This window comes from Podarcis bocagei, assembly GCF_964188305.1.
Source record: "Podarcis bocagei genome assembly, chromosome: 7".
Classification (NCBI taxonomy): domain Eukaryota; kingdom Metazoa; phylum Chordata; class Lepidosauria; order Squamata; family Lacertidae; genus Podarcis; species Podarcis bocagei.
Genome location: NC_138132.1, coordinates 52327782 through 52355116, shown reverse-complemented (window position 1 = coordinate 52355116; position 27335 = coordinate 52327782). Strand labels below are relative to the sequence as shown.

General features: G+C 45.5%; 3 protein-coding genes across 7 annotated transcripts in view; 2 read left to right on the top strand and 1 right to left on the bottom strand.

The window, feature by feature from the left end:
• Positions 1–13332, top strand: PABPN1L (PABPN1 like, cytoplasmic). The gene is made up of 8 exons (XM_081203814.1): positions 1–333; positions 2720–2891; positions 4197–4302; positions 5153–5220; positions 6052–6158; positions 7499–7586; positions 8174–8319; positions 10565–13332. The coding sequence occupies exons 1-8, from the start codon at positions 314–316 to the stop codon at positions 10602–10604; spliced, it is 747 nt and encodes a 248-aa protein (XP_081059940.1). The 5' UTR covers positions 1–313; the 3' UTR covers positions 10605–13332.
• A 137-nt stretch (positions 13333–13469) lies between these two features.
• TRAPPC2L (trafficking protein particle complex subunit 2L) lies at positions 13470–17367 on the bottom strand. 2 transcript variants are annotated; one of them, XM_081203817.1, is made up of 5 exons: positions 17249–17367; positions 15701–15873; positions 14573–14660; positions 14383–14462; positions 13470–13636 (listed from the first exon to the last, which is right to left on the bottom strand). In XM_081203817.1, the coding sequence occupies exons 1-5, from the start codon at positions 17303–17305 to the stop codon at positions 13591–13593; spliced, it is 444 nt and encodes a 147-aa protein (XP_081059943.1). In that variant the 5' UTR covers positions 17306–17367; the 3' UTR covers positions 13470–13590. The 2 variants fall into 2 exon arrangements, with proteins under 2 accessions (XP_081059943.1, XP_081059942.1); XM_081203816.1 differs by having other exon boundaries at positions 17222–17363.
• Positions 17368–17627: 260 nt separating this feature from the next.
• Positions 17628–27335, top strand: part of GALNS (galactosamine (N-acetyl)-6-sulfatase) — a 52546-nt gene continuing 42838 nt past the window's right edge. The window contains exons 1-4 of one of the 4 annotated variants that reach the window (XM_081203812.1): positions 17628–17915; positions 22038–22161; positions 22598–22672; positions 26978–27080. In XM_081203812.1, the coding sequence (XP_081059938.1) occupies positions 17811–17915; positions 22038–22161; positions 22598–22672; positions 26978–27080 (407 nt within the window). In that variant the 5' untranslated portion in view covers positions 17628–17810. Of the gene's footprint in view, positions 17916–22037; positions 22162–22597; positions 22673–23529; positions 23552–26977; positions 27081–27335 lie in introns of those variants that run through there. The other 3 variants (XM_081203810.1, XM_081203811.1, XM_081203813.1) reach the window with 3 other exon arrangements.

Here is a 27335-nt window from a genome sequence, read left to right as displayed (position 1 = left end):
TTGTGTTGCGTTTTTGTATATCGCTTGAAGATTTTTAAATGCAATTGAGAAGTGCCTTTAAACAGACCAATGAAACTGACCTTGAATTGGCTGTCAGGACTCAGGAGGTGTTTCTCTTCTCTGCTCCCATCAAGGTAGCTAGCCCCACCTCCAGGGGCTCAAACTCTGCATCTGATTGGCTGTTGATGTATCAAATGGAAGGTCAGAAACCTTCTTCACCTGTTGCTTCTTCCAGACTGGCCTGAGCCTCTTCCTTAACGTGAGATAAAACAGAAGTGGACTTGCTTGCAAAAAAGGGTGTGAGTGAGCAGCAATGTTTGGACTTGGGGCAAGGTAATTATAAAGAGGGAGGGAGACTCTTGAGTGGGTCTGAAGCTCTGTAAGCCTCTTTCTTGGTTTCAGGCTGGGTGGGGCCAGGGCCTGGTGGGTGCAAGGTCCTCCCTGCCAGCTGGGATAAAGAACTTGAGAAAGGTGTACAGGAGGGAATAGGGGCTTCTGGTGCTTTTTGCATCCCAAAGCAGCAAACTCCATTGTGGTACCTTAAAGGCAAGCATATTTATTATGGGAAAGCAAGCATTTGTGGGCAATTAAAAGGTGACTGTGAGGTGCTGCTTTCTAACATGGCACCTGCCAAAAGATAGGAAGGCTGGTGCTCTCTGGGGTATTTGGTTCCCCCAAATGAGCTGGCTTTTTAGCTGCAAAACTCCATTTCCCTTGGATTTCTCTGCTGGAATGTTCTGCTTCCTTCCTTCCTTCCTGAACTCAAACGTCATCTTGCTCCCTGTACATATATTCCTTTTTAACAAAATAGGGGTGTCTTTTAAAGATGGGTGTATCCTGTTACAATGGGGATGGGAAGCCTCGTATTTGGGGGCCAAAAAGAGCCCCCCTCTTTAGCTGCCCAAGTGAGTCTTCGGAGCTACACACCCACAACGCTCACCAACCCTGCTTTACTCCCTCTTCAAGTGTTTTTGCCGAGCGGTAATATGTCCTTGATCTCTGGTAAGGCCTCTTGCTTGCCTGGATGGAGGAGAAAGAGCAGTATGTGAGCGTGTGTAGAAACTAGCCTCCTGTAAAATTTATATTTGTTGCACCGCCCACTTTTTCCTCTGCCCCCGCCCTCCACTAGCATGTGGTCCCTGGAAGGGGACGTTACCCTCAGCCTGAAAAAGGTCCCTTAGATATGTACTCTGCCCCCTCCACCTCTCTCTCTCTCTCTCTCTCTCTCTCTCTCTCTCTCTCTCTCTCTCTCACACACACACACACACACACACACACACACACACACAGAGAGAGTGAGAGAGAGAGAGAGAGAGAGAGAGAGAGAGAGAGAGAGAGAGTGAGTTTCACTCACCCCACACACTCGTCCCTGAAGCTCCCCTGTGCCTCTAACCTGGTTCCTGGGAACCTGGTCTACCATTAGACAGCGTGAAGAGCTTGCCTTAGGGATCTGATTTATGTATGTCATGAAAGGGCAGCAAATTGCACGTTATTTACTTTATTACTGTATTATGATTCTGCTTCTATTGCCAGGGAAGATGGGAGTCACTTGTGAGATTTTCTGCCTCAGGCAGACTGGACTGGGGGCTGGGAGAAGGAGGATGTCATTTATTGCTTTGCCTCAGGTCCCTTAGATATATATTCTGCCCGCTCCACCCCTCTGTGGCTCTGCTTCACATAAAGGCTGCAGTCCTATGTGCGTGCTGGAGAATGAGCCTTTTTTTTAAAAAAAACTTTTATTTTGCTTTAAACAGGTACATATAAATATAGACAACCAAAATTACAAAGGAAAATTCCTTAATGGTAATGGGGAAAAAACTTTAAAAACTACAAAAAATAACAAAGTACATGACATAAGCAACTATGGAAAAGATAAAAGAAAAGAAAAAAAGAAAAAAAGAAAAAAAGAAAAAGAAAAGGGAAGATGAGCCAAGAATGAGCCTTATTGAACTCAGTGGGGCTTAGCTATGACGAGTGAGGAATCTTAAGGTAAAGGGACCCCTGACCATTAGGTCCAGTCGTGACCGACTCTGGGGTTGCAGCACTCATCTCGCTTTATTGGTCGAGGGAGTTGGCGTACAGCTTCCGGGTCATGTGGCCAGCATGACTAAGCCGCTTCTGGCGAACCAGAACAACGCATGGAAACGCCGTTTACCTTCATGCCGGAGCGGTACCTATTTATCTACTTGCACTTTGACGTGCTTTTGAACTGCTAGGCTGGCAGGAGCAGGGACCGAACAACGGGAGCTCACCCCATAGCGGAGATTCGAACCGCCGACCTTCTGATTGGAAAGTCCTAGGCTCTGTGGTTTAACCCACAGCGCCACCCACGTCCCTGAGGAATCTTAGGACTATGCTTTAAGTCAGGGGTGGAGAACATCCATGACTCTCCAGAGGTTGCTGGATGCCAACTCCCAACTGCCTGAGCAGCCAGGGATGATGGGAGCTGTAGTCTGGCAACATCTGGACGGCCACAGGTTTCCTCCTCCTGCTGTAAGTGTCTGTGGTTGGAAAGAATTGAATTAGCCCAGCTGCTAAGCCCACATGCCATGGGCACAAATTTCTGTGCTTTACGTTTTTGTGTCATGGGGCTGATGGGAGTCATAGTCCAAAACACATGAAGGAAAACGGGGGGTGGGGAGTCTGGATGAGTCTGTGTAAATTCCCAGTTACTTTAGAGCTCCAGCTCACTTTTGGTGCTTCTGTTTTCCTCCCCAAGCCCCCAGTTCCCTGACGCTGAATCCTGGTGGCAGAACCCTCCGTCTCTAGCCACTGCCAATTCCCCCTGGGATGCGACTGAAATCTCAGCTTGGCAGAAGCACCTGGAAGAAGAGACGAAGCTGAGTCCTCTGAAAGGAGATAGAAAGGAGCTCCTGGAAGTGGAAGACCCTGTGAGTCTGGACTGTGGTTGCCCCCATATGTTGTTGGACTCCTAAATCTTTTCCAGCCAGCATTACCAGGGATTATGGGAGTTGTCATCCAGCAACATCTGGAAGGCATCATCTTGGCTTCTTTTGGGGCAGGAGAAACAATAACAGAAAGAACCTCTATGGCAGAGTTTCCCAAATTTGGGTCTGCAGCTATTTTTTGGACTACAACTCCCATCATCCCTAGCTAGCAGGACTAGCAGTCAGGGCTGATGGGAACTGTAGTCCTAAAACAGCTGGAGACCCACGTTTGGGAAACCCTACTCTAAGGGGTGACTTGAAGGCTGTGGCCCTCCAGATGCTTGGACTCCCATCACCGCCTCCCCCCCGGTCAGCATGGCCAGTGGTTATGGTTGATGGGAGGTGTAGTAGCAGCAACAGCTGGAGGGCTACTGGTTGAGCCTGATCTTTATAGGATGGCAGTAAGGTACGGTAAGATGTGCTGTGCAAAATCAATGAGGAAATAGGCTTCTTCAGCTGTGCTGCCCCAGTTTTGGAATACCCTCTGCTGGGAGGTTTGTCTGACACCAATCAGCACTCACCAATCATGTGCTTTCCAGATGTTTTGGACTACAACTCCCATCAGTGCTGACGGGGTGATGGGAGTTGTAGTCCAAAACAACTGGAGTGTACCAGGTGGGTGAAGGGTGATCTGGGGGATGGATAGAGCCCTTGTTTGTTCAGGCATCTAAAGTACATGTTTAAAGTATTGTTGATCTGGCTGCATCTTTTATATTTGCTTTTATGTATATCTGATTTGTTGTGAAGTCAGCCTGTGATCAATTTTGATGAATGGTGGATTTATGGTTGCTAAGCTTAAATAAGTAAAAAAAACAAAATAAAATCCAAAAGGGACCAGCTTCAAGGGTGCTTTCTTGCAACCTGGTTCCATTGGAGCCAGAAATAGATTGCTGAGAGGCTGTGCAGCTGGGTGAGCTGGTTGGGTTAACTGGCTCAGGTGGCAAACAGCAAACCATCTCCACTTCTGCTGAGCCTTACAAAGTTGTATGTGTGCATGCACATGCACACACGCACACCTATCTACTTAACCAACAGTGGAACTTTTAAGTTTGCAAAGAGCTTTGGAATTGGAGGTCTAGAAGACGGAGCTTCCCAATTAGAATGGGCAACCTAGTTTTGCACAAGAGTCTCACTCATTCCATCCTTGAACAGAAGCTGGCTGAGGATGGGCTGATTACTCTGCTGTGCTCCTTCAACACAACCCTGTGCACCTCTCTTATTGCCTCCTCCCCCAATCTTGCTATGCAGGAACTGGAGGCCATCAAGGCCAAGGTCCGTGAGATGGAGAAGGAGGAGGAGTGGCTGCAGGAGCTGCAGGCCGAAGCAAAGAACCTCATCATGAGAACAGAGGCAGGTACGGTTTTCATGAGTGTTTTAAGGGTTGGCTGACAGCAGCATGCTGTTGTCCCAAGCGGCTTCACTGTCTGATTCCAAAAGATATGTGTGCCCCAGAAGACCTTGTAGCATTGGACAATGCCACCTCAAGTGCCTGCAAGTGAATGGAGAAAGGGAGTCATAACTGGGCACTACCTGTAATATTAGGTTGCAAGTCTTTGGGCAGAGCCTGGGTTGTTCCTTTGAAGAGTGCCTAGATCCACTGGGAATCGCAAGTGGGAAGGGCACTGCTGGGGATGATGATAGTTGTCATCCAAAAGAAATGGAGGTTACTAGGCTGGCAAAGGCTTTTAGAAAAGAAGCTGTGTTAAGTATAACTTCTGTAAATTTGCATCCTTGAGTTTCTGGACCTCAAGATTGCATGGACAGGTATTATGAGGACACTACAAGTCACGAAAGCCAGCTTGCTGCAGTGGCTAATAGTCGGGGGGAAAGACAGGGGAGAACTGCATTCAGATCCTCACTCAGCTATGAAGGCTAGCCACTACTTATGCTCAGGCAGACCTTCCTTGCAGGTTGTCTTGAGGTTAAAATGGAGGAGGCCATATGCCCTGCCTTTAACTCCTTTTGAAACAGGTGGGATATCAATGTATTCTTTTTTTATGTGGTCTTATTTCAAAGGGCTGAGAACTCAAAGGCAGGTTCTCAAAACTCAGAAACTGAACTCCAACTCCCATCAGCCCCATCCAGGCAGGACAGTGGTCAAGGAAGATGGGAGTTGGAGTCTAGTAACCTCTGAAGAGACACAGGTCAACCTCCTCTGGCATACCATGATTCCCATGAGGTCTCCTCCTCCCCCCCTTCCACAGGTCTTGGTTTGCCTCGGGCAACTCAGGAAAAAATGGAAGTTGACCAGCGCTCTGTCTACGTGGGAAATGTAAGTGAGATGGGGCTTCAAGGAACCTGGAGCAGCCTTGAGTGTCTGGGCTGAATGTCTGGGCTAGAGACCCTGCAGAACAGTCTCCCCTTGTTGCTGTGTTGCCAACCAGTTGACCACAAAACACATGGTTAGGATACGAGAACAGTCATGATTGGCAGGCATGAGCTTCAGCACCTGTCTTCCAAAAATTAAGACACGTTAACTCCCAGCAATTAGAAGAGGGCAGGAGGAAGGGGGCTTTTAGGACCTGATACGTCCCCAGCATGTGGTTAAATATTCTCTTGCTGCAGAGGCTTTGCTGATCTTTATAAATCACTGTGTACTCTCATAAGAACACACTGAGTCAGTCCATTGCGGGCTGCTCTGTCAGGCCTTCTTGGTGGTGGTTCCCCATTTGTGGAATGCCCTCCCTGTTGAGGTGTGTTCCTCTCCCTCATTACCGACTTTCAGGAGGAAATCAAAAACACCCCTGTTGACCCAGGCATTTGAGGTCTGAAAGGCAGTGTTCCTGGCAACCCTGAAAACTGGTTTTAGAATGGTTTCCCCCTACTCCAAAATTGTTTTGTTGTTGATGTGCTCCTCTGGGAGAAGAAGGGCAGGATATGATTCGAATTCATCACCACCAAGCTCAATATTGTCCACTCTGGCTGGCAGCAGCTCTCCAGGGTTTCAGACAAGGGGACACCCCCAGTTCTAGCTGGAGATGCCAGGGATTGAACTAGGGACCCTCTGCAAAAAGCAGATTCTTTCCCCACTAGCCTCTGCCTCTTCCCTGAATCCTTGGGCAGTGGGGCAGAAGTCTGGACACGTGTGATGTGATCTTTATAGGTGGATTACGGTGGAAGCGCAGAAGAGCTGGAGTCCCATTTCAACAGCTGCGGTCAGATCAACAGAGTTACTATCCTCTGCGACAAGTTCTCCGGTCATCCTAAAGGGCAAGTAATTTGATGGTGGGGGAGGGGGGCAGTTGTGGTTTTGAAGGATGGGGTGTCTGCCTCTCTTGAGGGCCATGTAGATGGATGGGATGGCTTCCAGGTGCCAGAGCGAATGCAGACTTGGGGGGACTGGCTTCTCCTCTTTGCTCGTCTCATGCCTCACGGGAGGGCAGATGGAACAAGCCAAGATGGTGATGAAGAAAGCGATTATTCTGCACATTGCAGAGCTCTGGGGATCAACCATGAGCAACATGGCCGGGTGTGGGTCTTGCCAGGTGCCCAGTGAGTCTGACCCCTGAGGCTGCCCCTCTGGATCGGACATGTTCCTCTCTGTCCCTCCACTCCTGGCAGTGCAGATTGCAAATGGCTGAGTGGCCATCGTGTCTTTCTGAAGGTTTTGTATTGCTCCAGCAAGTCATTGAGATGAAGAGTGCTTCCAGAAGGCTTGTTTATCGAGCACTAAAAGCCTCATACCCAGCATTGCATGGGAATTATAAGAAACCAAAAAATCATTGTAGTTTTGATATCAGTGGGTTAAAATCAGTGCACTTTTGAAGGGTTCAGTCCACCGTCTTGATTCACAGCGGCATCCATTTGTATACAAACGGACAGAAACCTGCTCTTTGACCTCAGGAAACTATCACACAAAATTTGGTTACAGTATCTTAAGAGGTGTCTAAATGCATAGAGAACAAAGAGACACACAACTTTCCAAAATAGTAGATTCATCCTGATTTGTTTGCAGGGATGCACTAAGACAGGGGTATTATTATATTATAGGTATTATAATATAATATTATAGGTAGTGCCCATGAGACTGCGATCTACTCACAGAGTTAAAAACTGACAGTGATCTATCTCCTTTTTTGGGGTTCAGGTCACAGTTGTTGAGCTTTTTTAGGGTAGCCGAAGTTCTTGAGCTTCTTTTGGGGGGGCAGTGATCTACCGGTGATCTACCACAGCTGTCCGGTGATCTACCGGTAGATCTCATGGTCTACCTGTTGGACATGCCTGCACTAAGACAATGCTGGCTATTGAGGTAGTGTTCAGCCTGATTTGTTTGTGGAGGAGGCAAGGCTTCATCAAAGATAGTGTTATCTTTTGGGGAAGCTGGCTTGTTTTTCAGGAGCTTTGAATCCACAACCTGAATTGGCAGGTTTGTGATTGAATTGCACCTGAAAATAGAGACTGTCTGGGGGCACCCCGCATAAAGATGCAATGAGGAGGACAAATCTGCTTCCCACTGTGGCCCCAGGGGGAATACACAAGTGCAGATTTCTCCCATCAGAAGCTTGCAAATTGGCCCCAGGTGACTTTCACAGCTCCTCCTGTTGTTGCAGGTATGCCTACATTGAGTTTGCTGACAAGAGTTCTGTGAAGGCTGCTGTGGAGCTGGGCGAGAGCACCTTCAGAGGCCGTATCATCAAGGTGTGTGTCATGGGAAGAGGAGGGGTCTCGGGGGATGCAGAACCGTACCTTGGGGGTGTGGGCTTGTATTTCAGTGGGAAGGGGACCTGCTTTGCATCCAGAAAGTTCCAGGCCCAATCCCTGGCACCATCTCCCCATAAGCAGCTGATGGGAAAGGCCTTTCTCTCCCTGAGATCCTTGAGGGCTGCTGCCAATCAGAGTAGACAGTACTGGTCTATGGTTACCTATATACCTTTCCCTATCTGTGTCTTTCCAAATGTGGGTGTGTTGCTTTCCAAACTGGCCTTTCATTTCCATTCTATGTAACTACAGCCCAGTGCTTCACTTCTGTGCAAAATTTCAAAGTGCCTTCCATCATGTGTTCACATCCCAGTGCAAGATGGAAAGCCAGGGATGTGGAAACTTGCACCCTCTGCAGATGTTGGGCTCGATCCTCCCATCAGGCCCAGCCAGCATGGACAAGGCTCAGTCAGGGCTGAAGGGCGGTGTAGTGAAACAACACCTGGAGCAGGGGGCAGGCTCCCCATCTCTGCTGTAAGTGATGTCTGCTAATTTTGTGGCACCATGTTGTCTTTGCTTCGCTTCAGGTGTTGCCCAAGAGGACCAACATGCCAGGCATCAGCTCCACGGACCGGGGTGGTTCCCGGGGTGCTTTCCATGGCCGGGGAGCTCTGCCTCGCCGCTCCAGTTTCTGTGGAGGGCAGCGTTTAAGGACACGTGGAAGGGTGCACAGGTGAGTGGACAGGAGAAGAGTGCTTGCCAGTGAACTGTCCAACATCACAGTAAGGCTATCATTCCATCAATACAAGCATTTCTGTTTGCCAGGTGGAATACTCTTCCCTACTCTCTTCCCATACCCCAATGCTGTCCAGAGGGTTTTCCTGAGCAGGGGTGTGTGTGTGTGTGTGTGTGTGTGTGTGTGTGTGTGTGTGTGTGTGTGGAGTAGAGTCTCATAGCACTTTCAGGACTCATTCTGCTGGTTTCTGCTAGCGTAACAACTTAGTTGCATCCAGCCCTGGATGTCTGAGGCTAGGAACTGAAGGAGAACTGAGGACCTCTTCCTGCTATATACCGTCTTTCTGGGGGACAGTATAAGATGCTAGCACAATCTGCCACTAGAAGCACATTGGCTCCTGGGTGCTGCTGCTGTCAGGCTGGCTCAGCGTCACCTGTGCATCTGCGTGGCCAGCAGGGCCTGTAAGCTGCACGCAGACAAGGAGTTGGACACCTTAGTGGTGCCCATGGGCAGCAGTTCTCTTTTCCATATCGGAAGGAACAGAAATGAGCAACCCGTCAACTCGGTATCCCAGAAAGAGCAGCTGGCATGGAGTGCCCCTGGGAGCGAGTGTGTCACTTGCGCTGCTCTGGCTTGGTGTGTTCTTTCAGCATCCCCAAGTTGTTTCGGGAGTGGGGGTTTGACACCTTTGCCCTAGATGAGCCGAAAAACTACTTTTCTGTCTTTTGCAGGATCTAAAAGCTGGTCTGAGTACAGGGATCTGTGTTTAGGGCCGTCTCTATACACCACTGTCAATCCTCTCTGCTGCTGTTGAGAGTCTGGACTAACGGTGGTAACTAAGGGTTTATGTTAATAATTTAGATCCCTATTTTCTTTAGCAAACTGGAACCAATGTGCCTAACCATTAAAAGACCAACTACTACTGTAAGTAAAAAAAGCACTAAACGTATGAAAAAATAGCAAAGGCAAAAGATAATTTACCGGTATTTTATTTTTTATTCATTTCATTTATATGGCACCTTTTCCCTCCAAGCTCAAGCTGGTGCACATGGTTTTCCAACTCCCCATGTTATCCTCACAGCAACCTGGCAGTGACTGTCCAAAAGCCACCCAGTGTGCTTCATTATTAAGATTAAGGGCTAGAAATTTGCTATGTGTGGTTTTCAGCGGTAAAACAATACCATACTTGTACATCGAGATCACACAGCATAGAATATACACAGCTTTGTGCATAACTCCAGCTGACCATGGCCCTGAATGCAGTTTGACAAGGCCACTGGGAATCAATTCTATCAGTGATGGATGGCTCTTGTAGCTAATGAGGAAGTGGCTTATATGCAGGAAAGGCAGAACACCCTTAGAGTTGATGCATTTATTCATCTAGATTGGCTTATAGAGTCTCAAGAAATTCCTTTTCTCCTCCCCGTTCTCTTTGCTTCTCCTGACCTCTTCCACTCCATTTTGTATGCATTTCTTAATTTTAGATGGTTTTTTGGGGACAGCATCCTGGAGTTTGGGGTGTTGGGAAATGGAAGTTCATATAAGGGAGGCCTACAGTTCTGCAACAAAGGGTTGGGTGGATTGTGGAAGAGCAAAATAGATCATAGGCAAGGGTTCTGTTAAGGGCTGCATTCATTCGGGGGCAATCTATAGGGCAGAGGTGGGGAACCTCAGCCCCAGAGGCCCAATGCAGCACTCCAAGACTCTTTATATGGCCCTTGGGATTCTCCTCTGGCCACACCCCTCACCTTGCTCTCCCATCTTTGAATGCTTACCTGTGACGCCGCCTCTAGCTTGCAAAGATGGAGACAGGGGTGTTTGTGCAGGTAGAAATCTCTGGTACTAGCATGGCTAGAATGTAGCCTACACTGGTGTTAAGGTAAGAGTCACATTCATTGCTCCACCCACTGTTAATCTGGCCCTGCCCACCCTTGTATGCGGCCCCCGGGAAGTTGCCCATGAGTGTGGCCTTCCGGCTGAAGAATACTCCCCATACCTACTATAAGGGACTGCTGTGGGCAGGGCAACTATCCCCCTTCCCCCACTTTCTCTGCACTTGCCCCCCATTGTTTCTTTCATTGGCACAAGCATGAAATTAGGCAAAGCGACTCTTCAGTTTAATAATTCAATATTTTATTTTATTTTATCCCTTTGAGTAAATGATGCCTAGGCCCGGGATGGGGTGGTGAAACACCTGGGCTAACTTTTGCCATGGCCAATGTGTGTGTGTGTTCTTCTCCAGGGGCCGTGGAAGACTTTCTCCTTGGTACATGCCTTACTAGGCAGTGGGACAAGGTGACCCAAGCCAGGACTCAACTTGGACCGGAACAGGGGAGCAAAAGCAAGTGGATCCGCCCAAAGAATATTTCTCCTTTGTTATCCTGTGAGAGTGACTTGCAAGCGTTGAACTTCTATGCCAGTCTTCCAGACAAGACACAGGGTATCTCCTTCTTGGGCAAGGGAAAAATAAATGCTGGAGTGGCCTAATGGGTACAAAAAATGACTTCCCCCCCCAAAAAAAAATTATGTCATCGTTTAGAGCTTCATTTGAATTTTCTCTTGATGGGTAGAAAATTAGAACTCTGGTAGGGTCTGGAAACCCCCCTCTTCTCTCTGCCACCCTTTCCGTGATTCTTGGCATGCTGTATTATCCTCGCTGGATGTTCATCTGTTGATTTTCTTGGTAAGCATTTGACTAGGGATGGCTTCAGAAGGGGACTAAGTAGCATCCTGGTAGGTGTTTTAAATGTACATCACCCAAACCCAAATGAGGACTTGTTTCCTTTGAAAGAGGCCAGATCCAACTCTTACATAGAGAAACAAACAACTGGCATGCTAGTGATGAACAAGTCTTGCAACTAGGGCATCTATTTCCATTGCTCTTCCTCTCCCCACCCCTTCCTCACCGTTGCATCTAAAGGAGTGTCTATGCTATGAATCGTAAGCTGAGTTAACTATATCATGGTCCTTCTGCTCACCCTCTCATATGATCGCGAACAAATACAGTTAGATCCCAAGTCCTGTTGGAAAACAGGCACTTCTGTGCTTCCCAAGGTTCCTTGGCCAAAGCCATTAATTGTATATATATTTATTTTAGAAAACTGGGTTAAGTTTGCAGGGCAGGTGTGTTGTGAAGCTCTCATCAGCCTTAGGTGTCTTTGTGTAATACTTTGCACCTTTGCACCCCATTCAGCCTAGTTGTGTAGAACCACTTTCTGATACGTGGGCTTGTGATGAAGGTGTAACTCAAAATGGTGGACCAGTTTTGTACACCTTTGCTACCTGCTTGAGCTTAAACTGATGGGTCTAATCTGAGCATTTTTAAATTCCATTCTCTTCCCAGCTTGGGAGGAGCTGTGGAGGCCAAATGAAGGAAATTGTGTGGATTTTGGTGGGCTGGGAAGAGAACCACCAAGGGGTAGCGGTGGAGGCAGCAGGGCCTCTTTATTCCTGTCTGCCTTGCATGTCTTGCATTTCTTTCCTATCATATCCTCCTTTTAAAACTAATTTAAGAAAAGCTTATTTGAAGTTAACCTATTGCCTATTTAAATGAGTTTTTTACTATTGCACTCACCTACTATTTATCTCTGTTTAGACTGTTTTCATTCCAGCCCAAAAGAATCCCAATGAAATGATAGATACTAAAAGCAGCTTTCTGCAGCCCTGAAATAATAGGACTTGCCAGATCAAAACGTTAATAATGATAAAACTCAAACCTTGAAAGTTGTTCATATGGGCGAAACTTATCACCTTGTTTTCTGAATTGCACTGTTATCCGGAATGGACAGTCTAGCTCACATCTTAACTAAATTTATATTTCACATTTAGTGTTTTTACAGTAGCCAGCAAATTCTAAAAGAAACATCTGTTAAATTCCATAATTCATTCTAGTAATCTTTTCCTCAAGCACTGCAATTCCAAGAAGTGCGGTACCTGGGGGTGGCTGCAGGTCACCTTTACAGGGTGAAAAACATGACCTTTTGATTTTGGCAAGTGAAAAGATGCAACTTCAAGTCCTAAAGGGATAAGAAAAACAATAAATCCCCTGGGAAGTTCTCTTGTGTAAGAGAACTGCAAAGGAGAAATGTTCCTGGGGATTGTATCCTAAAGGAGTAATAAATGGGCAGAAGTTGAAATAAGCAGAGTGAAAAGGGGTTTTTTTGTATTACATTTGTATGTGAATAGAGATGCCATTTGTGGTAATGTTTGTAAGTTAATATTTTTTAATAAAATAAAAGATCCAACTGATTAAACTAAACCCACAACAAAAGCATTGGCTGTGGATTTCTCTCTGGGCTAATCTGCCTCCTTTAAGAATTCACGTTGCATGAACATAAAAAAACCATGAAATGCAGTTATTTCTGGACTATGCCACTTTGGACAGCAAATTGGTGACTGGGTTTTTAATATCTCTCCTGTTACCTTTTTCGGGGGTTTTCTGAAGCCCTCCATGAACACAGAAGGTCAGAGATTACTAACCTAGCTGTTTCCCTGACATGCTAAGCTACTGCACTAAAGGGATTTTTAAAGGGGCATTTGAATACGCAGCTCCACCTGCAAACTGAAGTACAGTAGTACAATCCAGTAAAGGGACCTAGCTGAAGAGCAGATATTTTGCAGGCAGAAGAGCCCAGATTCAGTCTTTGTGTGACAAGCACCTGTAATCTGATGCGGACTCTGAACAGACAAAATACTGATTTTAGTTCTGATCCACTCTCATGGTTTAATCTCCCATTTTTAATCGCCCCTCTGAGCTGCCCTAGCTAGTTCTTTTGTAACAGGTTTAGAACTATTAAGGAAGTAGAACCAAGCTCAAGTAAATAGGCCACTTTGGGGGGCACCTTGTTGGGGTTGATCTACTGCATCCAACAAGTGAGGACCACCAACAAGGATGATTTTAAAAGAGGATTATAGACATCATGGATGATAAGGCTATCAATGGCTATGTTCTCCATCCACTGTCAGAGGCAGAATGCTGGAGTAGATGGGTAACTGGTCAGATACAGCAAGCTTATTCTTACGCTCTCATCCAAGTTGTTTCTCTTACCTGGGAGACATCTTGCTAGCAAGAGGGGGCTTTTCCTCAACTTTTTCATGGTATGGCTACAACCATCCCCTTCCATATACCTTGGTGAACAAGCACAGACTAACTTAGTTAATGAGTTTATTATACAATGTGGGATTTTGGAAGGAAGAATATACACAAACAATTCTGTACAGTGGGGCAAGTTGTCTCAGGTAAATCAGCTGGAAGAAGAGGCAGAAGCTTCAACAAACTTGCACCATCATGGACGTCACCATGTTGTCAAAGGCCCTTGGAAAAGGAGGGACAGGTAGTGTTAAAAGAAGCAGGGCAAAGGTTCATCAAAGACAGACCAGCTAACTAAGATAATGGAGCAATAAAAAGGCAGCTTTTCACTTATATGGCTGCGCTTGCCAGCGGTACATCTATCACTGTTGCCTTTAAAACAGTTTCCTCAATGTTGCAAGCAGATTTGAAAGCACAGATATCCAAGAGAGCATTTAACGAAGCAGGTTGCTTCACCTGTCTCATTCCATCCTACAAGCATACTCATATTTTCTTATGTACGCATGGAAACTCATCATCCCTGACCACTGGACATGTTGGCAAGGAATAATGGGAGTTGTAGTCCAACAACACCTGGGGATTTAAGGTTGAGAAAGGCTAATCTAAAAAACAGTAAACAACCAACCAGGCAAAATGCCTCAGGTGGAAGTTCTATGATTTGGGTACAATCCACAAGAAGCCCACTCTTTAGCAGCTACCTGCTGTACCTCCAGAAAGTCGGGAACACCCAGTGAGGGAGCTTCTAAGATCTTAATTGACAGGAAGGTTTATGGCATGATTTCATGATTTTGGAAGGGGAAACGAGGTGAATACTATTGCAGGGCAGATGTGGGAGAGGCTCAGGATAATATTGCTAAATGCCACTAGAATAGTTCAGTGGATTCTGGAAAGACAAAGCTTCCAACAGCCCTGTAAGATTAACAAAGCTAGTTAAGTTCCAAAGAGACAGGTACTCTCACCAGCCTGCTCACCTGGATTGGATCTGGTCCCCAGGATTATAAAAGGGGTTGCACATGACATCTGTGAAAGAATTATGCAGCTTCCTGAACATCTGAAAAGGGAAGAACCACTTCAGTGACCAGAATGTAGGCATCAATTAGTCTTGAGTAAGCAGAAGGAAGTTCTACTTTGACTGGCTCCCTGCAGCTGCCCTGTACTTACACTGCGGATTTCGTTGTCCCTGAGTGCCGTGTTGGAAGAATCCACCACCATCACAAACTTCACCTTGGAATTGGTCACGTAGCCATATCTGCTTCAGCAGTCAAGGTCTATTTTTAAGAATATATGAATCCACCTCACGCACAGTCAGGCCATTGGTCCATCATCTCTCAGTACTGTCTATACCAGGGGGGTTAATCTGAAGCCCTCCTGAAGATCCCAGCTCACATCAGCACTGGCCAGAATAGCTAGTGGTTGAGGACAATGGGAGTTATAGTTAAGCAACATTTGCGGTGGGGGGCACAATTTAGCTACCACTGATCTACACTGACTGGCAGCAGCTTTCCAGGGCTCCAGACAAGAATCTCTCAGCCTTTTCTGGAGAGGCCAAATAAGTCTGTGCTCCATCACTGAGCCCTTAACAAATAAACACAAAGCAACTGGGTTATGCTAAACACTTCCTAAGCAAAGAGCAGCTTGCCCACATGTAACTGGGTTCAGACTGAATACACAGCAGCTCCCTGCACTGTCACTCCTTCTGCAAGCCCAACCCACACCCTATTTAAACCAATCGACTTTAGATTTCAGTTCCAGGGGCTCCTGTGGTATCACATTCCAGATTTGTCCTTCAACTGGATGAACAAGTTGCTTGGTAGCGGCTGTTGACTGCACAGACTTAAGGCCACAGAGCAGTTGCATGCAGCCTTAACCGCTGTTTAACTTCTAAACTACATAGGAGACTGCCTATGCTGAGTCAGCCATTGGTCCATCAAGCTCAGTAATGCCTGCACTGACTGGCAGCTCTCTAGTTTTCCCAGCTCTACCTGGAAATGCCCCTATCTGGGACCTTCTACATACAAAGTTAGTGCCTTACTACTGAGCTATGACCTTTCTCTATATATCAAAGCACACAATACTAGTTTAAAACTAAACAGCAACAGATCCAACTAAATTGAGGTGCTGCAGCCCAGCTGTGATCAGAACTTTACCCTCCTTTAAGTTCTCTTGGAATAATGAAGCAAGACTGCAAGAAGGGAACCTAAGAAACAATCACATAGCTGCAGAGCTGGAAGGGATCTTGAATGTGATCTAGGCCAACTCCTCTTTCAACCCAAAAGGCATCTAAGATACACTTTGTAGTCTTCAGTTGGGTAGAGCAACCCCAGGTAGAGCTCTCTCTGGTCCACAAGAGCTTTTCCCATAGCAGAGATTTTCTCATCCACAACATCAAGAGACGTGTGGACTGTGTAGTGGAACTTCAGTTCATTTTCTGTCGGAATGCTCTTGATGTACAGAGGATAGTTCTAGAATGAAAAAACAAACCACCAAGTTACTGAACTATGAAGTGATCCAACTGATCTACGCAGTTCTAATTCCCTCTCCCACAACAGGATTCTAAGTAGTACCTTTTCAGACCGATTTTAACACAGAATCCAAATCAGACACCTATCTCAGTCAAACCAGGTGCAAGCCCCCGACAACTGGTTCACAGCTGGAAGAACTCAAATCCCCAAGCAAAGGTCACATTTTTAAGTACATGCTTTCCAGGAGTGGAAGTTCTCTGGAAGAGCTCCAGTTCACCTAGCCCAGTCAGGGCAGAACCAGCCTTTGAGCCCAGTCGTCGGCATCGGCTCAAAGGCGTACTGACAAGAATGTGCCCAAAAAGTTTGACAGTTTTCCACATACAGTTCATATATGAATTAGGTGCTTTGCTTCCTCCCCTGATTCCCCTCCCTGATTATTACTTGGGAAAGGAGAAGAAAACCTGACGAAAACCAGCTCCTCATCATGGTTGTCATTGCAACCCATTCACTTGTCCTTCTACCTTTAATGCACAACCTGCACCACTGCCCGGAGAGAGAGAGAGTGCAAATTTAACAGAGGCTGCTGCAGCTGTTACTCCTTTCTTGCTTATTGAATGCAACCGAATGGGAAGTGACAACAAGGGAGGAGCTGGGGGCTCCAGGAATCAGCAGTAGTCCCTGCTGAGGTGTCAGCCTCAGAAGGTGCCAAAGATCGCAGCCCTGCTTTAAGAACATAGCATAAGAGTCTGACAGGCTCAGTCTGGTCCATCTACCAGTGTTTCTTAACCTTGGGTCCCCAGATATTGTTGGACTACAACTCCCATCATCCCTGAGCTCTGGCCTTGCTAGCTAGGGATGATGGGAGTTGTAGTTCAACATCTGGAAACCCAAGGTTGAGAAAGCTGATTCTAGTCCAACATCCTGTTATCAAAGTGGCAAACCAGATGCCCCAATGGGAAGCCCCACAAGCAGGACGTGATGCAAGAGCACCTCTCCCATCCTGCTGTTTCCAGCAACTGGTACTCAAAGACAACCTGCCTCTGACAGTGGAGAAAGAGCATAGCCATTAATAGCTTTTCCTGCTCCATGAATTTGTCCGACCCCTTTTCAAAGCAATCCTAGTTGGTGGCCATCACTACATCTTGTGGCAGAGAGTTCCATAGACTAACTAGCTACGTACCCTTTGCGGGGGGTAGAGTAGCAGAAGAGAGGATTTACCCTCATTCCCCGGTTAACGGCTTCCCAGGAATGTCTGAAGGCAATTCTTGTGTTCCCCCACCCTTACCCTTCCTCTCTCCCTCCCCCACCCGCCGCCCCGTCCCTCAATTGCCCCTGCCCGGTCTCCCACCTCCTTGGCGATCACAGCAATACAAACCGCCATCTTGGGTACTGGTGGGTTCGCTTCGTCCCTCCCTCTTTCACGTAACAGCATCTTTGCCCTTACAGTATTTACATTCACGTGATCGGAGAACCAATGAGCCCAGCGGACCACGGCTCCGCCTCCGCGGCTCTGCGCACGTGACTCTCTTCAGACGCGAGTGAATGAGCCGGCCCAGACTCTTGTTCCTACATAGAGACTGCAGGCGAGGGTTACCAGGCAGTCTCCTCCCACTTCCAGCTTTTTTTGAACAGCATATCCGCTGCCGCCATATGCGGGGCCAGGAGCAATTATTTCACCTATATTTACAAAACTCCCATATTGTGGGTGGGTTACTACATATAATTAAAACTATACCATATGCCAAAAGTGTGGCGTGGGCTCTTTCCTTCTTTCTAAAGTGCTCCCTCTTGAGTCCCGCCCATGTCTTTAACTCAGCGCGTTCAATGGAGAACCGGTAGTGACTTTCTAGTTACCCTGAGTGTTCCCACGTGCCCCTTGGGCTGTTCCCTCTTCCCCAACTTTTTTTCGGACTCGCGGTGGGCTTGGAGTGGTTGCCATGGAGACGAGACTGCTTCTGCTGCTGGGCCTGTGCGGCCTGGGCAGGGCCGCCAACACCACTCTACCACGACCCCCTAACTTGGTCTTGCTGTTGATGGACGATGTGAGCCTGGGAAGGGGAGGTGGCAGGGGAAGGAGGGATGGTTCCTGCAAGTGGGGAGGGGGCATCCTCCTCTCGTGAGGAAAAGGGGTCAGGAGGAGAAAGGGAGCCTGGGAAGGGGCCACCTCTCTGGGGAGCGCTGGGTGGGTCTGCTTCTTGGAGGAAGTGGGGTGCTGAGAGTAGCATTGCTTCCATTGTGGAGCCCATTTGGTAGGTGTGAAACATTTGAGAGGGTGTATATGTGGGGGTGTCTGTCATTTACACATACACTGGTAGTTTTTTTGTGTGTGTACTGTATTAAACAATGTGCATATATATGTATGTGTGTGTGATGTATGAATTTGCATTAGACAGTGTGATGCAGTGGTTAGAGAGTCAAGACCAGGAGCGGAGAGACCAAGCTTCAAATTCCCCCTCAGCCATAAAACTTTCCGGGTGACATTTGGCCTGTAAGCCTAAACTACCTCTGCCTGTAAGCCTAAGCTACCTCACAGTGTTGTTGTGAGGATAAAATGAGGAGATGGGGGAGAACCACTTATGCCCCCTTGAGCTCCTTGGAGGAGAGGAAGGATAGAAATCAATTAAATAAATAAGTGTGATATGTATTAGAAAATGGCTCCAGTAAATTAACAGAAGCCTAGTTCTAGGATTATACCATCCATATACATGAATATACATGAATGGTAACACACATATATACAGGCACCACCACATCAATGAATGTTGGTCAAAAGACAATTCCCTGCCCCAAGGAGCTTCCATTCTGAATTTTGATAGAGAGGAAGAGTTACCATGAAGCTCTGATATCCCGGTGTCTGAAGAGCTGACCTTTGGCACTGAGGCATTCAAGGTAATATCAGTTGCTTTCAAAACACTATGGTGCTTTATCTTTGGGGGCCAATTTGCACATTATTACATTTATTAAAATTATGTTTATATTTTCCTCCAAGGAGCTCAAAGTGGCATACATACTTCTCTCACTCATTTTATCCTCACAACAACTCTGTGTGAGGTAAGTTAGGCTGAAAATTACAATGAGGTCTCATCCAGACTTCCCTTTCTGCTGCATTTTTAGGCACGGGCCCATGCTTTAAAGCACTGTGTCTGAACCCTTTTTTTTTTTGTCCTGGCACTTTCCTCATGAAAACACATTCTTTGCCACTGAATTGGAGCAAACAGCAATCTCTGGAAAGCCCAAATTGTCATTTGTTCAGTGCTGAAGACCAGGTTTTCCTGGGGAAGGTAGTGGGGCAAAAATAATACAGTAATCGGTTACTTGTTGACCTAGCTCTTCAAACCTCTTTTTGAGTTACAGTTTCTCCACCCCTTCCACAAGATGGAAGAGAGAGGAATGGTTTCCCTTTAAGGCAGTGATGGGGAACCTCCAACCCATGGGCCAAATTTGGCCTGGGAGGCTCTTTACCCTACACCATGCCCACTTGCCACACACCTGGCATATTTCAGTAGTCAAGACATGACTGGATTTACTGCAGAACCGATTTCTTAATGGAGAATTCCATTACATAGCTGATTCCTACAGAAAGCAACTTCAAAGGCACCAGCTATCAACTGATAGCCAGTGACTACAAGCCTGCTGATCAGCAGCACTTTAACACACCACACACATCTCTTTGCAAGCCCTTTGTGGCAACAGTTATCACCTTATGTCATTGTGACAGAATTTGTCCCATGAGGAGTTGGAGAGATGAAGACCTGGTCTGCAGCCTAGATCAGGTTCCACAAACCTTCTTTAAGGACTGGTTTTGAGTGTTGGAGGGGTGTCCCAAAGCAGTTATGTGGCACGAAGTAGGCAGGAAGGCTATGAAAAATGTTCCTTTGGGTGCTGGATGCTCATTTGAGGCAAATGGCTTATCTGCTGGAGTATTGCAGTTTGATGCATAATCCCTGCCTTGGTATGTAAGCTGGGCTGTAATTCTTTTGTAAGATGACATGACACTGTCCTGATGAAAGATAGGAGGGAAACACCATAAATGTATGAATAGGCTTCTGGGCCAGCTTGGAGTTTGCCAAGTTTTGCAGAGATTGTGTTGGTGGTGGAGGAATGGTGTGTTACAAATAAGTTGTGTGAAGTACATTTCTAAATAAATGAGGTTTATTTCTAAAGAATAAATTGTATGAAATACATGATGTGGGGGCCTGGGAAAGGGCCTTTTCAATGGAACCCTCTCCTTCCTGGCCTAATTTCTCAGTGGTTTTAGGTGGCTAGTTAGGACACATTTTTTTTTAGGGTTTCAGCAGTGATTTTTTTGTTATGTGTTTTTAAAGGATTGGGTTTTTTATGGATTTTTAACTGTCTGCCTTGTGGTAAACTGCCCTGTGGCTTATGCAAAGGACAGTATAAACCATTCATAAATAGAGAGCTAGCAGCTGGAACCATTGTTCTTTGAGCTGGAAATTTTGCGCAAGGTTGCCTATTCTGCAGCTTCTATCAAGTGTTTAGATATTCCTCTCCCTTTTGTCTCAAGTGGAGCAATCCTTTCGCTTTTCACCTTTATTGCTGGCAAGAAGTAATAAATAACTACTCATGTGCTATTAATCTGAACGTCACCATTTTGGATTTCCTTTGCCATCAATGCACTATGTGGCCTTAGTCAAGACTAACATATGTATTAAGCTGCTGCAATCCTTATCCTTATTGCGCCACTGCATTTCTTTCAGCACAGACCAATATAGTTGTCCATATGAGATTCAGTAAGCTACTCTTTCACATCTGACATATGCGAATAAAAGACCCAAGTATTACAGGGCTGTTGTCATATAAGAGTGCGCACTTCGAACACTTGAAAAAACTATCTCTCATACAAGGGTCACAAACTTGCTTAGTCCTACTGAAGTGAGGAGGATTGTGCACAGTGGACACTGCTTGTCTCAGTAAAAGGCTTAGCAATATGAACTTGCTACAAGAGTTCAGGTCTGGGGCCTCGGTCTGTTTTTGAGCACCTCGTGATTGTGATTCATAAGCCATTTTAGGGAAATTATTCCACTGCTCTGCTGACCGTAGTGTTAGAAAAATGCTTTCTAATGTGTTTCTTGCATTTCTTTTTAGTTTCAGGCTATTACTCTTTGCACTCTGTTTTTAGCTGCTTGAAATTGTTGGTGTAATTTTTTTTCCCCTTAAAAAGGGGGCTCCTGTTGATTTGAGTATTTTCCTATGCTACAAAAAGGTTCTCATCCCCTCACCCTCCTTTCCTTATTATATTCAGTAAATATGTGTCAAGAAAAAGTTGCAGTTGAAGCAGGAATGAGTGTTTTAGCTGCAGGTGCCAGCAAGGACAAGCTAGGTATGGTGCCATTTTCCAAAAGGTTGGAAGTTCTCTTGATTTTGCCCCATCCCAGGGGGGGATTCATGCAACTACCACAAAACAACTTGCTTCATCAAGCCATACATAATTTGTGTTAAGAATGAATTCACTCACAAAGTTGGGGTCATGAATTTGAAAGGAGGATTAGGGGGAAATCATGGAGAATTGGTCTATCAATGGCTATTGGTCTTTACAGTTAGAAATGGAACTTCTGTGTTCAGAAGCAGCATATTTGTGATTGCTTGTCACTGAAAGCATACAGCAGTGAATGGCTTATTTGCATCTTGCTCAACTTTTGAGCTTCTCTGGGGCATCAGACTGACCATTGATAGAGACAGAATACTGGACTCTGTGAACCTTTGATCTGACCCAGCCTGACATTTCATACAGAAGGGTTTCTGAAAATGTGATGCAGTTCTTCCCACAGAGGTGTTGCCAGGGATGGCGTGATCTGCTTCTTGGCTTCACCCATAGTGTGTTTTGTCAGCTGGATGCTGCCAGCACACCTCCTATTGTACAAAACTGGAAATGGTGACTAACCTGTTCCTTGTGTTTCTGAAGGTCACTTGACACTGTTCTCTCCCCTTCGCTGCCCTGCAATAATCCATGTTGCTTCCATGAAGCTGAAAAGGCTGCTCGCGTTAAACAGGCTGCTGAGCAGTGGAAATCATTGTACAATGTGCTTGGGTATTACAGTGGTGGATGCTACAGTAAAGTTTTTAAATAGCTGAATGATAAAAATGTACCCTAGTCCTTTCAACTAATTGTCGTTTATTTGTCTTGTGTCCTGGTATTTCTTCAGATGGGCTGGGGTGACCTAGGTGTTTTTGGGCATCCTTCCAAAGAAACCCCAAATATAGACCAGATGGCTGCAGAAGGAATGCTTTTCCCAAGCTTCTACACTGCCAACCCCCTTTGTTCTCCATGTGAGTAAACTCCAAAGCTCTAGAGAAGCAGTGCTGTCTAGGGGGTGGAGAGTTGGGCTTGGTACAAATCGTACCTCTGTCTTGAAATCACATTAGGCAAATTGCTGTCTTCAACTTCTAAAGATTAAGATTGCAAATCAAATGTGCTTTGATAAATAATAGTAGCAGTACTAGAACCTAATACCCTAGGAACACATTTTCTTAAAGAAAAATAATAGCAGTAATTGTTATGTTGGAGGACCTTATAATACTGGTAACTGTTTCCTCGAAATGCCTCCAAGCTATCCCCCAGCCACACGGACTGAGATTGTGGTAACTGGATGTGATGAAATAGTAAAATTGAAGCAGGAAGGATGTTGTCTAAGAAAAGAAAGTCGCCCAACTCATATATACAGTTACTTCTGTGTGCCCCCACCCCTTGCTTTTCTCTCCTCAGCAAGAGCAGCACTCTTAACTGGTCGTCTCCCCATCAGGAATGGCTTCTACACCACAAATGCCCATGCCAGAAATGGTATGTCCTTCTTTTCCAGCAAATGAGCCTTTACTTTTGCAACCCAAATGTTGGGGTCTTGCTTCAAGTTCCCCCACTAAAGACACATTTATTCCTTCCTTCCTTCCTTCCTTCCTTCCTTCCTTCCTTAACAAAATGTATATATACCTCCAGGCAGTTTACAATAGGCTGCAATCCTAAGCACATTTACTCAGAAATTAATCTTTTTTGAGATCATGGAAGTAATTGCCAGGCTTAGAATCAGGGTTGTATTGCAAACAAATAGGCCTGGTGTTGCTAGTCCAGCTAACAGGGTTTATAGGATCTTGAATGAACCTGCACGTGTTACTGACTGTCATGACTGCCTCTTCTCTGCATGCAAACTGAGGAGAGAAAAAGGTTCCACTCTTCACTTGAGGACAAACTGCAGTTTCCTGTTATAGACAAACTACAGGAACTGTGGTTCATTCTAACTAGTTAAAACAAATCAATCAATCATGGTTTAATAGTCGGCTTTGTTAACTAACCAGGGTCAGAATAAACCATAGTTCCCTGAATTTGTACACAACAGAGAAGTGCAATTTGTTTTAAAGGGAAAGCAGAAGCATTCTCTCTTCTCTGCTCGCATGCAAAGAGGGCAAGTGTGAAAGCCTGAGGCTTATGAAAGCTTGCTTGCGATCATCTTAACTATGATACAGATAGTAGCCTGAAGCAGACCTAAGACTTCCTGCATAAAGAGAATGTCTCCAAATGTTCCTGCTACAGTACAAATTCTAGTGCTCAGGTTGTTAAATCTGTTTTTGCTTTTGCTGCTAAAGAAGTTGTTTTATTGGATAGGTTAATTAAGATTCAGCAAAAGGCGGGTGGAGTGAAGAGAAGAGTTGCATGTTATTATGGAAGGTTAGCAATATGTTTGAAATACACTCTTATAGAAATATGTTCTTCCTACTAAGCCAGGCAAGGGCGTCTGGAGGGCACTACCAAGCTGTCCACAATGAGTGCTTTGCTCTAGCGCTCCTGTTGGGAGGTGCCAGCTTGAGCTGATTTGCGGCCGATCTAGTTGGTGTTAGGGTTGTTTGTTCCAAAATGGCAGATGCTGTAGGAGACCATATGTTTTAGAGCTTACATTTACAGCTCCGGATTGGTGCTGCATATTGGCAAGTGTGGGTGTTCATCTCTTAGCTGACAGTGGAGGGATGCTTGTATATTAGAAGTCCATAAGAAGTATGGAAGAATGCATGCATTTAAAATTAGCTAAGGGTCTGAGGCCTGATCTGCATGTCCTTTGTTTGTTTGAGGCATGAAAGGGGGCTTGTCACCTAATTCTGAGCAATCCACCATGTAGCTTGTTACTGTCTGCATTGATGACTGGTGGCTATTCAGGGCTTCGGGAGAAGTTTACTGCAGGCCTACTTTTCCCTTTTCTTATTTTTAAAGAGCAACATCAAAGGTTGAGTCTTTAGAGCATGTGTTCTGCCACTGATGTACTGAGGCAGGGAATCCCCAGGGTCTTTAGAAAGAATTTATTTTAGTCCTCCTAACTACCAGCAATGTTGGTGGCTGACCCTGTTAGCCATTCAGCTGTGATACCTCCCTGATCTGCAGGCTGCAGTTTTTCTCATTTGGGAACAATAGAATGAACAGAAAACTGAGATATGCTTTAAAGCAGGGGGGCACCTGTGAGCTCCTAGCCTAATTTCATTCAGCTGGGGGGAACCGAGAGAGAGAGAGAGAGAGAGAGAGAGAGAGAGAGAGAGAGAGAGGGAGGGGGAGACCCAAAATGGGAGGAGGAGAGGAAAATCTGTCTGCAAGTGATCAGTTTAGACTTCTGGCAAAAGTGTTCTGTCCAATGCTCTGCCAGTGTCAGTGGGACCAAGTTTATTAAGTCTGTATCCTTCAGCTCCTGTGGGGGGTTGGCCTGTTAGTTGCCCATTCTTTCAGTTCAGTGCCCAGGGTACAATTCTGGGAGCTGCTATCTAGAGAACCACAAGTGGACTCTCCTGCTCAGGTGATATGTGCACAAACAGACCACATTCACATTATCTAAAGTGCTTTGTAAGCAGAGTGCTTTGCCTCTCATTGAACACAGAAGCCATTTAGCAAAGGAAGCAGCTCTCCTCCACTTACTTGTGAGGGAACCAGAGGGCAAATGGATGGATGGATGGGATGGATTGTATCAGGAGGTGGCAGAGGGATGTTTTTGGAGTTGTTTGGCAGGGCAGGAAGCCTCGAGTAAAACTTAAGATATTGACGGATGCTAAAGAAGGAGGTGGACCTGCCCTGCCAGACCCCTAAACTTTGTTGTGAACCATCTGCTTTTTGCTGGCTGAGGGAATGGTTGTCTCTTGGAAGCACTGAAGTGTTGGATAATGGCAGATGAAGTTGATGGACTAGATGGAATTGGCGGAAAAGACTGGCAAGATCCGAGACCAGGGAGAAGAGTCGGTGGAAGAAGACTGGGGAGAGTTTAAAGATTATTTATAGAAATATTGTAAAATTAATGAATGTTAGAAGAACGTTGGAATGAAGTTATATGGCTTCAGTAGAAATGTTATAAGGAATTAAGTATAAATAGATTAATAGAGTATTAAAGGAAAATAAGGTTAAAATGTGTTAAGATAATTATAGGATAGAAAACAGGGGAAGATGGATAGGTATTGGAATTAAGTATAAATAGATTAATTGAGCTTTAAAGGGAAAAATATGGTTAGAATGCGTTAAGATAATTATAGGATAGAAAACAGAGGAAGATGGAAAGGAATTGCTGAAACAATTAACAGAAGTGGAATACAAAAAGGGAGGTGTGAGGAGGTTGAGGAAATAAGGGAAAGAAAGATAAGATGTTGAAATTGAAATTTTAAATGGTTTTTGTTTTGTTCTGTTTTGTCTTGTTTGTTTCTTTTATTATGTTTGTTTGTTTTTCTCTTTTTTATTATGTATTGTATTGTATTGTATGTTTTCTTTTTTGGCTTTTTTGTAGTGTTGTGTTTAATTTGTTGGAAACTTAATAAATATTATTTATTTTTTTAAAAAAAGGAAGCAGCTCTCCTCCACTTACTTGTGAGGGAGCCAGAGGGCAAATTTGCATCTCAGTGCATGGTGCAAGCAGGTTTGCCATATTGGCTTGTTCCCTGCCCCTCTGCATTCTTCATGTTTCTAAAAACAATTGACTGGCTCTCTGCTTTAAGAAATACCTTGGGAATCAATGGAACAGAGGCATAGCTGGGGGGGGGCACTGGGTGTCACACTGCGGGGGGTGGCACTTACCATGGGGCCTGCAGCGCGCCTAAGCCACACGTCTCTTCTGGGAGTGACACGGTGGCTCAGGTGCTTGCAGGCTTTGCACTGCCCAAAACAGCAGTGTGGGACTTGCTTCTGTCTTTTGCCTCCCTGTCAGCTGCCCTACGGTGCGCAGCTTGCCCTGCCCCCATGGGCCACTCACCCTGCCCCGGGCACCTGAATGGCTAGCTACACCACTGCAATGGAACCTGATGTTGAGAGAATAAAGTTTTAGACATGAGACTGAATGGACACAGAGACAGTTACTTGAAATGTCCTCAAATGTTTGGTGCAATTTGGGCCAGATATTTAGAATGAAGATGGCACATGTTTTAATCTATTTTTAGTTTATTGTTGATTTAATTTTTTGAATGTTCTAAATCATTGTTAATTGTTTTTATTGCTAATCTTATTGCATTATCTTTTTTGTAAATGGCTTTGAGGTTGTTTTTTTACAATCAAGTGGCGTATAAATTTTATGAAATAAATAAATTATAGATCAGTCTTCCCCAACCTGGTGCCTTACTTGCAGTTTTAGACCACAATTCCCATCATCCTCATCTATTGGCCATGCTGGCAGAGGCAGATGGAAGTTGTAGTCCACTACATCTGGAGGTTACCGTATCAGATACACCTCACTTAAATCCTGCTAATCCCTAATCTACCTGTCTTTCTGGCCTGTCTTGCCCTATCCCCCAATCCCACTTGGATTTTGAAGAGGCCTCTTACTGAGTACAGTGGTACCTCAGTTTACGAACTTGATCCGTTCCAGAAGTCCGTTCTTAAACCGAAACCATTCTTAAACCGAGGCATGCTTTCCCTAATGAGGCCTCCCGCCACCGGTGCCCTTCCACCGTTAGGCTTCCATTCTTAGACCGAGGTAAAGTTCGCAAACTGCGACAACAACTTCCAGTTTTGCGGCGTTCTTAAACCGAATAGTTCGTAAACAGGGCTGTTCTTAAACCGAGGTACCACTGTACAGTTAATAAATCATGTTACCACCTGCAAACCTTCTCATTTGGCTGAAGTGTTTTTGTCTTAATGCAGCCTACACCCCCCAGGTCATAACAGGGGGCATCCCAGATTCTGAGCTCCTCCTTCCAGAATTGCTGAAGAAAACCGGCTATGTCAATAAGATCGTTGGCAAATGGTAAAGCTTCTTTTTGAATATGTCCCTTTTTTTGTATGGCTTACTTTATATGTGAGAGAATCAGAGTTCAAATAAGTTGGTTTAATTTGTGATTTCTGTCTTCAGAAATCTTGGCAGGGAATCGTCCCCCCACCACCTGCTGTGACTAATTTTAGACCCAAGGACTATCGTATAATAGAGGCAACATGCTGCACTTATTTTCATAAGAAATTACAAACTTGCATTGCCAGAGCATGCCATAAGCAGTCATCAAAT